Source organism: Bactrocera neohumeralis, chromosome 5, assembly GCF_024586455.1.
Source record: "Bactrocera neohumeralis isolate Rockhampton chromosome 5, APGP_CSIRO_Bneo_wtdbg2-racon-allhic-juicebox.fasta_v2, whole genome shotgun sequence".
In the NCBI taxonomy this organism is placed as follows: Eukaryota; Metazoa; Arthropoda; class Insecta; order Diptera; family Tephritidae; genus Bactrocera; species Bactrocera neohumeralis.
The window spans coordinates 25,785,414-25,799,579 of record NC_065922.1 but is presented as its reverse complement, the minus strand read 5'-3'; the positions used below and the strand labels follow the sequence as shown (position 1 = coordinate 25,799,579).

Here is a 14,166-nt window from a genome sequence, read left to right as displayed (position 1 = left end):
TACCTTTGTAACCGAGCACCCAGATAAGGTACACTTGGTTACGATCTGATAAACTGTTCAGCCGTTATATACACTCCTGTACCAATAACGATCTGATCTCGTATACAGAGATAGCTTTTAATGCCGCTTGACTGTCGCTGAGTATAAATATACGTTCATTGCGATAGTTGTGTTGGAGGGTTATCTCTAAGCACCAACTTATAGCAAAGACCTCTGCTTGGAAAATGATTGAAAAACTTCCCATTGATATGGAGAATTCGGTGCGTGGTCCTTCGATCCTGCGCCAATTCCCTCCGATATTTTCAAGCCGTCGGTATGAAATTTGATTGTAATATCCCTAAGCAGTAGCTGAAGAGCGGAATCATTCTATTCAGCTCTACTGTTGAGGGTAACCTTGATCTTCCTAATGAAGTTTACACTTTTGCTAACGCTGTCCCTTGGTAGAAGAGCCAGCGGTATTGTGCCACTTAAGTCCTTAATGCGCTGGGAAGAGATTACCTGACCTTCTGCTGTCATTTGGTGCAGGGTGTGTATAGCAAGCTGGCCGATAACTAGATGAATCGATGTAAGATACAGCATGATTTCAAGTGCCGCCATCGCACATGTGCGCATGGCACCCGACATACAGATGCAGGCGTGTCGTTGCAGCTTCGATAGTTGAAGTCCTACCGAAGTCTGCAATGCTTTCGAGTCCTAAGCCACCGATCCATATGTGATAATCGGTCGCACAATCATGGTGTATAACCACCTAATAATTCTTTAGCTTGCAGCACCAGGATGTACCAGCTAGCCGAATGCACACCATAAGTGTTTTAGTAGCTTTGACCCAGCGTGGTCAGTTCAACATGCTGCTTTCACCCTAAAGTGAAATCCAGGGTTAGATTAAGGTATTTGACCATATAAATGATCTATATCTTTCTGTCCTCAAGAGTTAGGTTTCCGATGCCAGGCAGTGACGTGTGTCTCGAAAACGGTCGTCTTCGAGGGGTTTATGTTCAGGTCAAGTATTCTCTAACTTATCTGTCAATATTTTTTTTTGAGGGTATAAGCTTTCAGCTTCTGAAATCAAACGCTATTGAAAGACCATCTCAAAATATTCCAACAACAACAAACTTGAACTCCCTGCTGTTCAGTATCTAATTTCCTATAACTAAATAACTGCTCCAAAGGAGTCTCCGTCACTTCACTTGTTGCTTATTCGTTTTCAATATGAGTGTTTAAAGCAAATAACTGTAAATAAAGCACAATCAACTGGGGACAACAAAAAACTTTGTTAAAATGCACGCTAACACGACTAACAGTCACTTACATTTTTGTGTGGTTGACTGTTCCTCTGCATGTACAGGAGTCACATTCCATTAGTAAGCGAGCTGACAAACACGAGGAGGCAAAAAACGTAAAAATGTGAACGAAATAAATGAAAAAAAAACTATGATAGTGGTAAAATGCACGCGACCGCTAGGACACACACGATTTGCCGTTGTTGCACAAATAAGTTGCATGCACCACAAGTAAACAGGAAATAACACATACGAGCTGTGGCATGTCAACCCCAAGTCGGTTGGTTTTCCGTTGCACACAGCGTGAAAATGTGCTTATTTAATAAATAATTTTAATACGGTTGCTTATGTGTAAGTGTGTATGTATGTATGTAAGTTTGGTACTGAGGTGAGTATAATGTACATATGTATACATATATTTATATATTTACATATGTAAAAAAAATACGATTTTTTGACATAATTGTCAGTTGCCTAACTTAAACTATTCTTTTCATACCCGGAACATATAACCTATTTGCTGCAAAGTTTATAAGCAACAGAAGGAAAATTCGTGGACCAAATATATCACCCAAAGTTTTTAAGATATCGATCTGAAATTTTGCCCACCTTCTTTCCTCCCAAAGAAGCTGCTCGCTTATCCGTATCGTCGACATCGGACCACTATAGCATATAGCTGCCATACAAATTGTATGACTAAAGTAAAGTTTTTATATGAAAAACTTTTTTATTTGACGAGTTATCTTCGTGAAATGTGGCACAGATTATTACCTAAGGCAATATTTTAATATGCAACGAAATTGTTAAGATCGGACGACTATAACATATAGATGCCATACAAACTAGCGTTCGGAATAATGTGCTTGTATGGAAAATGGTTTCATTTGACGAGCTATCTTTACGAGGTTCGGCATAGTATATTACCCTAGGCTACGTTACAATCTCTGAACATATTTTTCAGATCGGACCACTATACTATATAGCTGCCACACAAACTGACCTCTCAAAGTAAGGATAAAGCTCTTTTTATACGCTTATATTATAACAAAAATACACCTGTAAAGGGTATTATAGCTTCGGTGCAGCCAAAATTTACAATTTTTCTTATTTCTTTGTTGCGAATGTTGCATGTTGCACATGTTCGCACTCTTAACCCCTTGCAGTAAAATTGAAGGGTCTATAAAACGCCATAAATTCCAATTATTATTTGGCTACAAAATTTTCAACAACAATAACAAAAACGTGTTATGTTTTTTGCTACTTGCCACATTGGCAACTTTCGCCGAAACAAATAATCAGCGTTCAAGCGCATAATTCAAGCTGCAATAACAATAATTTACAATAAAGTAAGGCGGAAAAAACTTACACAACAACAACAGCAACAAAATATGCACAAAAACAGTTATAATTGCAGACAACGGGTTTTCACAGCATTGGTTATTTTGAAAATTTGCCAACAAATATTTTTTTTTTCACAACAAAAACACTTGGCAGAAGAAAACATGTAGACACGAACAATCAACAAGTTTATAAATAAATTGTAATGCGGTTAAAGTTCTGACGTTAAAGCGTGCCCGCGTCGCCTGTTTGCAACACATTTGCAACTTGTTAAAGTGGAGTACTAACAATTTGAGAATTGCGAGGAATAATAATAAGTGAATTTTTGCAGTATGCAAACACGAAATCTTAAAAATAGCGCTATTAGAATATCATATGAGTAAAGAGTGAAAAAAGTACATTAACTTTGGCTACCGATAGCCTTCACAGGTGCATCTTTTATAGCGTAAGAAGGTATAAAAATATTTTTTACTCGATCGGTTTGTATGGCAGCTATATGCTATAGTGGGCCGATCTGAAAAATTTCTTCAGAGATAGCAATATGACCTTAGGAAACAACATACACCAAATTTCATAAAAATGTCTTGCCAAATAAAAAAGTTTTCCATACAAGCACTTGACTCCGATTTCTCAGTTTGTATGACAGCTATATGCTATAGTGATCCGATAACGGCAATTCTGACAAATGGGCAGCTTCTTGAGGAGAAAAAGACTTATGCAAAATTTTAGCGTTGATCAGATTTTTTTAACATACTTTGTAGAGCCTCCGACGTTTCCTTTCAAGGTAAAAATTATAAAAAATAAATAATAATGATATTTTTCATCAATCATTGTGAAATAGGCAGCTCTTAGTTTAATTATAAATATAAAACATATTCAAATTCAAAACTATTTCAATATAAAGACATTCATTTTTATTATTGTAGGTTTCGTGCATATCTTTGAGGACAACACTGCGTATGATGAACATTTTAGCATACTCCTTAACACCGCAACATCGCAAGGCGTTCGACGAAACATTTATGTGCTCGCGCATTTTTATTACCCACATAAACTCCATGTTGTTTATGTAGACATTTGTACCCACATAAACACACACACGTACAACCATGGTCAAAGTGTTTCCGTATGCTCTGCTTTCGCAACGTTTTACTCCATTTTGGCTTGCATATGGTATTTATTGACCTACGACATCTGCTGCGTGAATTTATGGTTGGATTTGAGTGTTAAAAATGCAATTGATTTTCCTTTAATATTTTCCAATGAAAATGATGGTGGCCCCATAATCTTTGTTGTTTTTATTCTATTTCACTTTATTTATGATTGTTGTGAAGCTCTTTTATGACCTTAGAGGAGTCAGTTTCATTCGTTATATAAATTTTCAATAACAAATGCGTTAAAAATTACATAAAATTGTAAAAAGGTAATATTTTTATGGTATTGTACCATTAACTTTTTTTAAAAATAATAATATAGCGGTATACCAACTGATCAAAATTGACCCGGATTGACAAAAAACTACATTTTCACGTATTTTGATACAAATCTTGATTAACACCTTCAAAATATGCTAATGAGTCAATACAAGTTCGCCAAGGTTTAATCCATTTTCTATACACTTGTTATAAACTTCGTTTTTTCGGTTTTGGCACATTTTTAGAGTGCCATTCGCTGGATTTGTGGACCGTTGCGACGTCATATTCAAAAACCCATGCCTTGTCTTCAGCTACGTTCTCTAGCATCGCTTTTGCGACTTCTACTCATCAAGGAATCAAGTGTTTGTACAGACTATTGTCTTAAGCAAGGGTTTAATACCCGAATAAATTGTTCAGGTCGAATCACTATAGCATATAGCTGTCAAACAAACTTTCTGAAAAATTATAAAAAAATAAAGTTCTGAAAAAATAAAGTTCTAGGAATATTTTGTATATGTGAAGGATATTATCGCTTCGGGACAACCAAAGTTAATTCTACCAGTCTGGTTCATATTTGATCAGATGTTGTATCTTAGTGCGGTCCTCTTTAGAAAAAATTCCTAATAACTTTGAAATTAATGGCTGAAGAAGAGAAAAAGGAATAAAAATAAGACTATATCTCTGCACGTTCTTAATTCAACAGGGATAATTTTAACAAACGGACTAACTCGATAAAAATATTCAATAGTTGTGAATAAATGTAACCTCAAAATTAAAAAAAATAATGCTGCTGTAGTTTTCTTTAAAAAAAATTCCGAAACTCTTAAATTTTTTCGGGTGATTACACTGGTGATTTCAAAAAATCTATTTTTTAAATATCTTATTATATTCTCTAACACCTCTAGAATATTGTGCTAAATTTTTAAGTTGATCCGAGTAAAAGTTTCGGAGATACTGTCTTGAGAACTTGTGCGCTCGCGTTCTTCTCGAATCTGTGTTTTTGAAGTCCGTTGACATGATTTCTCGAGAACTACTCAACCGAACTTCATAAAAATTTACACGATGGATTTTTGTTTTTCCGATTACAACTATTTGAAAAAAAATTTCGCGAAATTTTTACTGTTAAGGTTTTTTTCACTATAGATGATCCTGTAAGGAGTTATGCTGCCAACGGAAATGGCATCGCAATGGTCGAGTTTTAAATATATTTTTCCAAAATTTACAGAGTTTTTGGTAGATAATGTATGTTTGTAACAATAAAAGTTTCTAATAAAATATTTAACTATTTATATGAGAAAAAAGATTGCTGAAAAAAGGCTGTTTTTTACCCGAGGAAATCCATGTAACCCCTAAAAAGCAATTATAAAACCGATAAAAAAAACAAATTTGCTGATTTCTGTAGCTTTTTAATTAATATATAACTACCTAATGCTCACTTCCAATTCTCACTGTGTATTTTTGATTAATGATAACGCCTGTAAACCAACAAAAAAGTCATTAACGGTTTTTTCCACGAAATCTTATCGCCTTGTTACACTAGTATAATACAGTTAGAATATTATACTAACGACGCAAATTAAAATAGTTAACGTGCAAATAATTAAAAATCACTTAAGACTCTGTGATCGCGGCGAAAATTTTATAATATTTTCCTAATGTTTTTGAAAATAAATTAGAATAGGTAGGTAACGACTTATCTCTCACACACTTACAGATTTGCATATACTGAACATTAAGAAAGGTATTTCTTTAATATATAAATTATATCAAGCAATTATCACGAACTCCAAAAACAAACGATTTTCCTAACGTTAACTAAAATTTATTTATTTTCCGTAAATTATTTACTATTCATTCTCATTTCATACTTCGTGCATTAAATATACACTAATGTGAGCTTTTTACTTTATATATGATATAAGTGTGAACATTTGTAAATTTGAATTTTCCGTGCGGGGTTATGTCAACGAACGCATTTGCCTACTTCCATTTGTTGTTGATTAAAGTTATCCAAAGATTTTTCACGGCCGGAAGAGCTTTTTTTGCATAAATTCAAAGTTTCTTATATAACAGACAACTTGCAATGCTTCAGTTGTATTATCACGGATTAACACGTCTTCACACGTACGCATACTTCGGTATTAAACGCAAAAAAAAACATTTTATTTAGACTTTAGCTTCTTTAAATTACAATACACTGCAAACTTAGCACATTAATAGCTTTTAAGCGCTAAATTTTTACTAATAATCAACAATTTCACTTTCACAGAAAAATTAAAATCGACATTTGGAATATTTTAGAAATAACAGTATGGCAGCGGATGTGGTGTTGCCAACTACATTCCTTCCAATGTCATATTGGTGGTATTCACATAAGGGAGGAATTTGGGATCTAATTTTAAAAAAGTTGTGGTAAAATTGAGACATTTTTGAATTTGAATATGGCGCCTAAAAATATGCAATGTGCAGCTTATTTTCCGTCTGCTTTTAAAAATAGATCATAAAGTATAGAGAAAAAATATGTAAACTTGGTTTTACATATGTATTTCTGAAATTTTTTACCAAAACAAAGAAAACTGAAAATCATTCTTAAAAAAACGCAGATTGATTAATAAACTGATATATTAAATATGCACATAAATATACTTCTTTGTACATACACACTTATACCAACCTACACATATGTACATATAAATAACAAAGAAAAAAAAACAAAATTATATCTTCGGGTAAATAATTTTTGGTCAAGCACCTTATTCCGTGCAAAAATATATTGAAATCGGTATATTGACATCAGCAGCGCAGCAGAATTAATGCACCACGACAACAGCAAACAAACCCATTCGAGATAACTGAAACAATATTTAATAATAAACAAGTTTATCGCCAAACGAAGATAAGACAAACTGATAACGAAAAAAGTAAAATATTCATTTTTATAAAAAATCTGAAAAAATTTCACTTTACTTCCAGCTTTGAAATATTACAAAAAATATTATCGACTTTTGGATACACGTATAACATTATATTTATGCCTAGATTTAAAAAACAATAGTTTCCGATTAAATGCAACAATATGACCGGCTGAGTGCGCTAATTCACCGGTGAGATTAATTTGTAATAAAGTACTTAAGGTTGCATGCGGAGGGCACCATCAATGCGAATAGTCTCACCATTCAACAATGGATTTTCATAGATGGACTGCACTAAATGCGCATATTCGGATGGGTCCCCCAGACGTTGAGGGAAGGGTATGGATTTGGCCAAGAAGGTGCGCACCTTCTCTGGCAAAGCCTGCAACATCGGTGTGTTGAAAAGACCGGGCGCAATTGTACACACACGTATGCCTTGTGTGCTAAGATCACGTGCAATTGGCAATGTCATGCCAACAACAGCAGCCTTCGAAGCCGAATAGGCAGCTTGTCCAATTTGACCATCATATGCAGCAACCGAAGCGGTATTTATAATAACACCACGTTGTCCATCCTTATTTGGCTCGTTGACACCCATTACACCGGCCGCTAGACGAATGACATTGAAGGTGCCAGCCGTGTTGACCATAAGTACGCGCGTAAAATCTTCCAAACGATGAGGAACATCCTTATTGAAGTTATAAGTCTTGACAGCCGTAGCTGTGCCGGCACAGTTCACAGCTAAATCGAGACGTCCGAACTTCTCCTTAGCCGTCTGCACGGCACTTTGTACATCCTTCTCGGAGGTCACATCGACTGGTACAAAAATCACATTATCACCAATCTCTCGTGCCACTTCACTGCCTTTCGAGCTGCTCAAATCGGCCAAGACAACACGAGCGCCTTGACGTGCCAATCTTTCAACCGTAGCGCGACCCAAACCAGATGCACCACCAGTTACAAGAGATACGGCGTTCTAAAAGAATATATGAATTGTTATCAGTAAACGCGATTTGATTTGACGGTAACGATTGTATAATAAATCAAGTGTATGTGCGTGGTAAAGCCATATACGTACGCACCCCCACTGGGAGGTGAACTTTGGACTTTGTTTACCGGACAGCGAAAGGCAAGACCTACGTTGCTATTTATATTATTGTACTTGCCTTAATCATGTTGCTTGTTCTGTGTAAATATTAAAAATGACTTCTTTGTGTTGAAAACAACTGTTTATAAAAAGATACGACGATATTTTGGAAAAACACCGGTTGCTCCTGCAGTCAATTGAAACCAATTGGCAGTGAGAATCCAATTAGAGCATATCAGTGTTCTAAAATGGCAGCAATTCTTTCCAGTGCAGGGTTGCATTTTAAAGGTCTAACTGAAATTTAATTAATAATGCGTCATCAGCTCTTAAATGAGTTCGCCCTTTGGACTTTCGTTTGTTTTGTTTACGTATTTAAAAAAAAAAATAATGAAAAATAAACATTCGAATTTTGTATACCCTGAACAGCCTGTATTAACTTTGGAACGCAGTTTGTAACACACAGAAAGAAATAAAATATTTATATGTATAGAAATCGGTCCGTATGTCCAAAATAAAGTTTTTTTATAAAAACTTTTCTTGTGGAGCGTATAAAAGCTTCGATGCAGCCGAAGTTGAGGCTTTTTCTTATTTTAATAAGACTTTAAAACAAAAAACTTCAATTGTCTTTAAGTAATACATCCTACCTCCTTAAACAATTTAAATCCAAGCAATTTTTTATTGTTTTTTATGTTTTTCTATTATATTAATCCATATATACATATGCGGTGAATTTGTATTATTTATGTTCATATATGTATAATAAGTATTTATATGCATATATTTATTGTTTTTATTTACCAAACAATATTATTTTTTAATATTCTCGAGAAAAAATATAAAAATTTAGCTAATGTTGCACTAATTCAAACTGATCAAATTCATGAATTCTCTTGAGTCACTATTTTTTGTACACATAAGGGTTAAGTGAGTCAGCTGTCAGCTGTGAAAAAATTGTTTCCCATTCAAACAAATTGCTGAAAAATAAATTCCACACGGTTTATCTATATTTTGTAAATTATTTTATGCATTTTCAAGGATTCCTAACAACAATAAGCAATGGAAAAGCGTCAGCTACGAAATAGCAAGTCCAAAACGGACGAATGGATAAAATGTCAGTCCAAACAACGGCCTGGCCAATATTATATGTTCAATAAGGCAACAGGCGAAACCAAATGGTGCAGTGAATTGAAAGAAGATTCGCCTTTAAACAAATCAAATGATACAAAGAAACCAGCATCGCCACCAAAAAATATAAGTAATTGAAACATTATCACAAACATAATTTTGTTGAATATAACATTTCATTTTTGGTTTCAGGTGCAAAATCCATACGAACACCAGCTCAGGATCGTCTTAAGCGTTTGCAACATGATTTAAAAAAGGAGCATAAAGAAAAATTAGCACAGAAGCAAAGCCATAGTACACGACGACAACGTAGTCAAGAACAAGTTGTAACAATAAGCAAAGAAAATAAGAGTGTTGCGGTTAAGGAGACAAAGAATAAAACTCCAAGAACAAAATCCACAACAGTTATTACACCAACAGATTCCAGAAAGGATTGTCAGCCATCAACAAGCAAAGATGCTTTATTAGTTAATAAAGAAACCGATAAGCGAACAAACAACAGCTCATCACAAATAAATACCACCATAAATAAATCAAAACAAAAGTCATCAAAAACTCAAAACAAAAAACGTACATCCGCTGAAGCAACAGTCGATACGGCGATGAAACGAAAAAAACCTTCAAATCAAGACCTGCCCCTCAAAGAGAAAGATTCACCAAACACCGAAGACGCAAAAAATGAGGCGACTTCCCACAAGCAAACTGCTGTTGTAAGTGGTATTGGTAGCGGCATTGTAAACAAAATAAAAGCTATTTGCAAGAGTACCTTCAACAGCTATTGCAACGCCAAAAACGCTTTGAGCCAAAAACCATTAAAACCATGTATCAAGCCAAATAGTTTTAAAATACCAAAAAAACCAAGTGGAGCACAAAATTCTGCAAATTTAACAGTTCAAATTAGGGAACCTGAAAATCGCCACGCCTATGAGGATGGGAGCGAAAGTGATATATCCAACAATAGTAATGACATATCTAATGCACCGATGACCATTGTAATGAAAGGCACCGCAACGCCATCTAATGGCGATGCCACTGTGGATTTTAAAGCAATCGCCTTAACTACACTGCCGCCGTCACAGTTATATGCATCGCCTAATCGTGCCTTGCCTGCCTACCCGCAGGGAAGTGGTAAGCTTCAATTGGTCTTTAGGTATGCATAAATTCAGTTCTAACTAATTTGGAATATCCTTGCATTCAAGCTAATTCGCGCTTAGAACGTTTACGTAATTCACTTACCCAACAAGCGTTCTCAAGTGACCAAAAAATGTCTACCCCAACGCGCCTATGCGCATCAGCGTGTTCATCAGCTTTAGCGTGTGTACTACGCGACACGACGATGGCGGACGAAAGTACTGAAAATATAGATGGTGCGTACAATTTAGAAATTTTTTTAAATAAACTAATATTTTAAATATATTTTTATTTCACATGTTTCTAGAACCAATGGACTGGATGCCAATTGAAGAGATGAAAACGGAAACAATTGAGTTATCTAGCAATGAGTCCAGCAATCAACAAGCTGAAACCATGGGCGAATACTATGGCACCGTCAATGAAAATCTACTACGTTACGCCGTAGAACAGAAAGTTGCTGCGGCAGGTACAATTGGCAGATGGCTTAATGATTATTATTATTTTGTTTTGGATACAAACGTGTTGTTGCAACATTTAGCATTCCTTGAAGAGTTATGCCATATGAAATTGTGCGGTTAGTAGCAAAACTAGTAAACAAATATTAGTAATGTGCATAAATGACTCAACGACCTTCTCCATCTTTCAATTAGATACCGGCGGTACCATACTGTATATACCGTATAGTGTACTACAAGAGCTAGACAAATTAAAACAATTTGCGGTGGGCGATGGCACCAAAGTGCTGGCAGTACGCGCTATCAAATACCTTAATTCCAAATTCGAAACAAAGAATAAACATTTACAAGGTAAATATTAGTTTTAGCCACATGTAAAAATATAAGTACATTTATATGTGTGAATATTCGCTCTAATTAGTGTGTTTTTTTTTTTTTATTGCAGCACAAAGCGCACTTAGCGAGCTGGAACACCTTGTCGAAATCACTTCGCCAGACGATCGCATAATCAACTGTTGTTTACAAGTCAAACAGCAAATTGATCATGTTATCTTATTAACTGAGGATATAAACTTGCGTAATAAGGCTATTTGTAATAATATTTTAGTGTCGACAAAATCGGATCTTCTAGCGAAGCATACATAATGGCGACAGCTGCATATTTAAATTGACATTAATTTGATATTTAAAAATAAGCTGTTGTGTTCGACGTTATGTCTGACAAATGTGCTTAACTAGTGATATACTGCCATGCTAGACGTTTAAGTTTCATATAAATTCAATTCGTGTAACGTAGAACGTAAACTATTTTAAAAGCGATACTCTCAATCACTCGCAACATCACTTTGTTTCGCTGAGTATTTTTGAACAATTTGTGATATGGCGAAAAAAACATAACATTACATAGAATAATATAATAAATAATAGTTTAGTACTAAATTTAGTTTGTAAACTTGTTACAAGTATTCGCGGAAGTTACATTTGAAATATGTAAATGAATTGATATTTTTATACTCGTATGGAACGAAAATTACGTTAATATTTTTTCAATAAATCTGAAGAATTTCCAATGCAAGCAAAATCCATTTTAATACCCAAGTAACTGTATATTTAAATGAATTAGATTTTATGGGCCAGCTATATCTTTGGCCGGTAAGATGCGGACACAACAAATATTTACACAAGAATTTCGTACACTGTTTAAACAAATTGCACGGCAGGTACAGTGGCGGTGAAAAATATTTTTCAGAGCAAATAATTTTTTAAGATGTACAAACTTCACTGTTATCATTATCAGTGAAGATTTTTTAAAAATTTTCAATTACTCACTCAAAGCCAAAAAATGGTTTCCCGACTATTTAGAAAAGTATTTGTTAAAATTTAATTTAAGCGTGCCTCATCTAAATAACAGCACTGTAACCGTAAAGCTATATCCGAGCAACCACACGGATTAACAATAATTATTTATTTTGAACATCTTCGTTTTCAGACAATTAATAAAACTACCAGTTTCTGTAGTCTTCAGTATTTCAGCATTTAGGTCTCTTTATTACGTTTTTATTTGTTGTACAGTGCAGAGGTGCGGTCACTCCTTATACCGCGGTGAGTTTGAATTTCATTTCATATTTTTAAATACAGCAACATTTTTTTTAATAAGAAGAGTTATATTATAAAGTTATTAAATTGTGTTAAGTGTTTATACTAATTTTCATTTAAAAGTGCCACTAGTATAGAGCGTTCAGGTGTTGCACTTGTCAAGCGCGGTTCTGATGGTGTTTGCTCTCCACCAGTGGTGGCCCAAAACTATTCGTATAGAAAACAATTTGCCTGTAAACGTTCGAGCTGATCGGACAGTGCTTTTTGCTCAGCTGTTAATCGATGTATTTCCTGCTGTTCCTCAAAGCTAATCGGCTTACGTTTGGCTTTATTTTGCATTGTGCGTTTATAAGCCTCGAGTATTTCTTGGTCAACCGTGTCGAGTTTACGTTTGATTTCCAAACGCTTTATTTCCTCAGCGGCAGACTCATGTAGCCTTTTCAACGCAGCCCCATTGTACTCAGCTATTGCTGATAATTCGGAAATTAAACGTTTTATTTCCGCATGTATTTCATCTTCATCATTATTTGGAAAGTCATTCAAGTCCAATATACCTTGCTCGATTAGTTCTCTTTTGACACGTTTTTCAATATCAATACAATTGCGTAGTAATGACAGCGAACGGAAATTCATTTGAGCGGAGGAGTGTGTATTTTCACTACTGCTATTACTGCTATCAGCCACGGCCGATGCCGCTAGTTCGCTGGGATTTTGTATCAACTGCTCTTCTAATAACGCCGACACTAAACGTTGTGTCAAAGGCCCAGTAACACACTCATCCATCATGGATTCAGCTTTTTTAAGCATACCACTTGCAGCATTATTTTGCGGTTTTAAACGATTTGAATTAGTGTTGGGATTTGAAGCTTGTTGCACTTCCTTCATATCTTCCGTAGCCCATATTGTTGAGTAATGCGGTCCCAGTTCGGGTATAGGTGGCACTAGTGGTCCAGAATACTGTTCCAGGAGATCATCAAGCAAACGCAGGTCTTCATTTGTTAATGGCATACAATATGGCTCGACGGAAAGCCAAAATTTATTTGGCGTATCATTTTTGGGTAGTGTGACTTTTTGCAGATGATGATCACGATTTTGTCCATGACCATGAGAACCGGTCGGTGGTACATAGTCCATGCTGTCATCAGTATTCGGCGCAACTGGACTGTTTTTAGCATGTTTTGTGTGTTTTAGTGACGAGGCGGGTGTGTGTTTGGGTTTACGTACACTTGATGTTTCCTCACGCTTACGTTTACCGCTGGACGAGCTATTTACATTGGCTGTTTGTGTTTCGCCACTAGCACCATGCTTCGTGCGGCGTTCGTTTCGTCGTTCATCTTTGTCCAAACTCTCATATTCTGACTTGAGTACGCGATAACGTAGGGCAACACTCGAAAGCAATGTTTCAAGTTCTAGTTGTATATTGTCTAATTCCTCTGCCGCCAAATAGTCATCGGCTGAACGTTGCAGCGCCGCGTGATATGTCGGTAGTTGTTTATTGTTGTCTTTAGTTTTTATTAGTGGTATGTTTATGCCAACGCTACTGGCGTCAGCATCAGGCTGAGACGTTGTCGAAACCGGGCCGGTTTTTCCACCAGTTCTGTTACCACCACCTGATGAGCTGGCGCCGAAATTTGACGCCTTAACTCCTTTTGTATTACTTGTTGCCATATTTTGCGGATATTTGTGCCAAAAATTTATTTTAATTAAAAGTTTTTATTGCAGTCTTCTCACAATTTACGTTGTATTGATTGAGAATGATTTTATTCTGAGTTGTCAATGGTCGCGTTGCCAACTATAATAACCATATTGTTTACACATGTTGAG

General features: G+C 35.5%; 3 protein-coding genes across 3 annotated transcripts; 1 reads left to right on the top strand and 2 right to left on the bottom strand.

Annotated features, from left to right (window-relative positions):
* Positions 1 to 6,962: 6,962 nt before the first annotated feature.
* Positions 6,963 to 8,259, bottom strand: LOC126760149 (3-hydroxyacyl-CoA dehydrogenase type-2). Its single transcript, XM_050475588.1, has 2 exons — positions 8,112 to 8,259; positions 6,963 to 7,921 (listed from the first exon to the last, which is right to left on the bottom strand). Exons 1-2 carry the CDS (start codon positions 8,118 to 8,120, stop codon positions 7,163 to 7,165), a joined length of 768 nt encoding a protein of 255 aa, XP_050331545.1. The 5' UTR covers positions 8,121 to 8,259; the 3' UTR covers positions 6,963 to 7,162.
* A 703-nt stretch (positions 8,260 to 8,962) lies between these two features.
* Positions 8,963 to 11,842, top strand: LOC126760145 (transcriptional protein SWT1). Its single transcript, XM_050475583.1, has 6 exons — positions 8,963 to 9,287; positions 9,350 to 10,285; positions 10,357 to 10,524; positions 10,596 to 10,865; positions 10,942 to 11,097; positions 11,192 to 11,842. Exons 1-6 carry the CDS (start codon positions 9,089 to 9,091, stop codon positions 11,389 to 11,391), a joined length of 1,929 nt encoding a protein of 642 aa, XP_050331540.1. The 5' UTR covers positions 8,963 to 9,088; the 3' UTR covers positions 11,392 to 11,842.
* A 413-nt stretch (positions 11,843 to 12,255) lies between these two features.
* On the bottom strand, positions 12,256 to 14,114 carry LOC126760148 (transcriptional adapter 3-B). Its single transcript, XM_050475587.1, has one exon. The coding sequence runs from the start codon at positions 14,008 to 14,010 to the stop codon at positions 12,550 to 12,552; it is 1,461 nt and encodes a 486-aa protein (XP_050331544.1). The 5' UTR covers positions 14,011 to 14,114; the 3' UTR covers positions 12,256 to 12,549.
* Positions 14,115 to 14,166: the final 52 nt, after the last annotated feature.

Bases quoted from the DNA above. Each gene is read 5' to 3' on its own strand.
- LOC126760145 (XM_050475583.1), top strand. From the start codon at position 9,089: ATGGAAAAGCGTCAGCTACGAAATAGCAAGTCCAAAACGGACGAATGG. The intron at 10,866-10,941 runs GTTAGTAGCAAA...TCTTTCAATTAG, and splicing joins ATGCCATATGAAATTGTGCG to ATACCGGCGGTACCATACTG. The intron at 11,098-11,191 runs GTAAATATTAGT...TTTTTATTGCAG, and splicing joins AAAGAATAAACATTTACAAG to CACAAAGCGCACTTAGCGAG.
- LOC126760148 (XM_050475587.1), bottom strand. From the start codon at position 14,010: ATGGCAACAAGTAATACAAAAGGAGTTAAGGCGTCAAATTTCGGCGCC.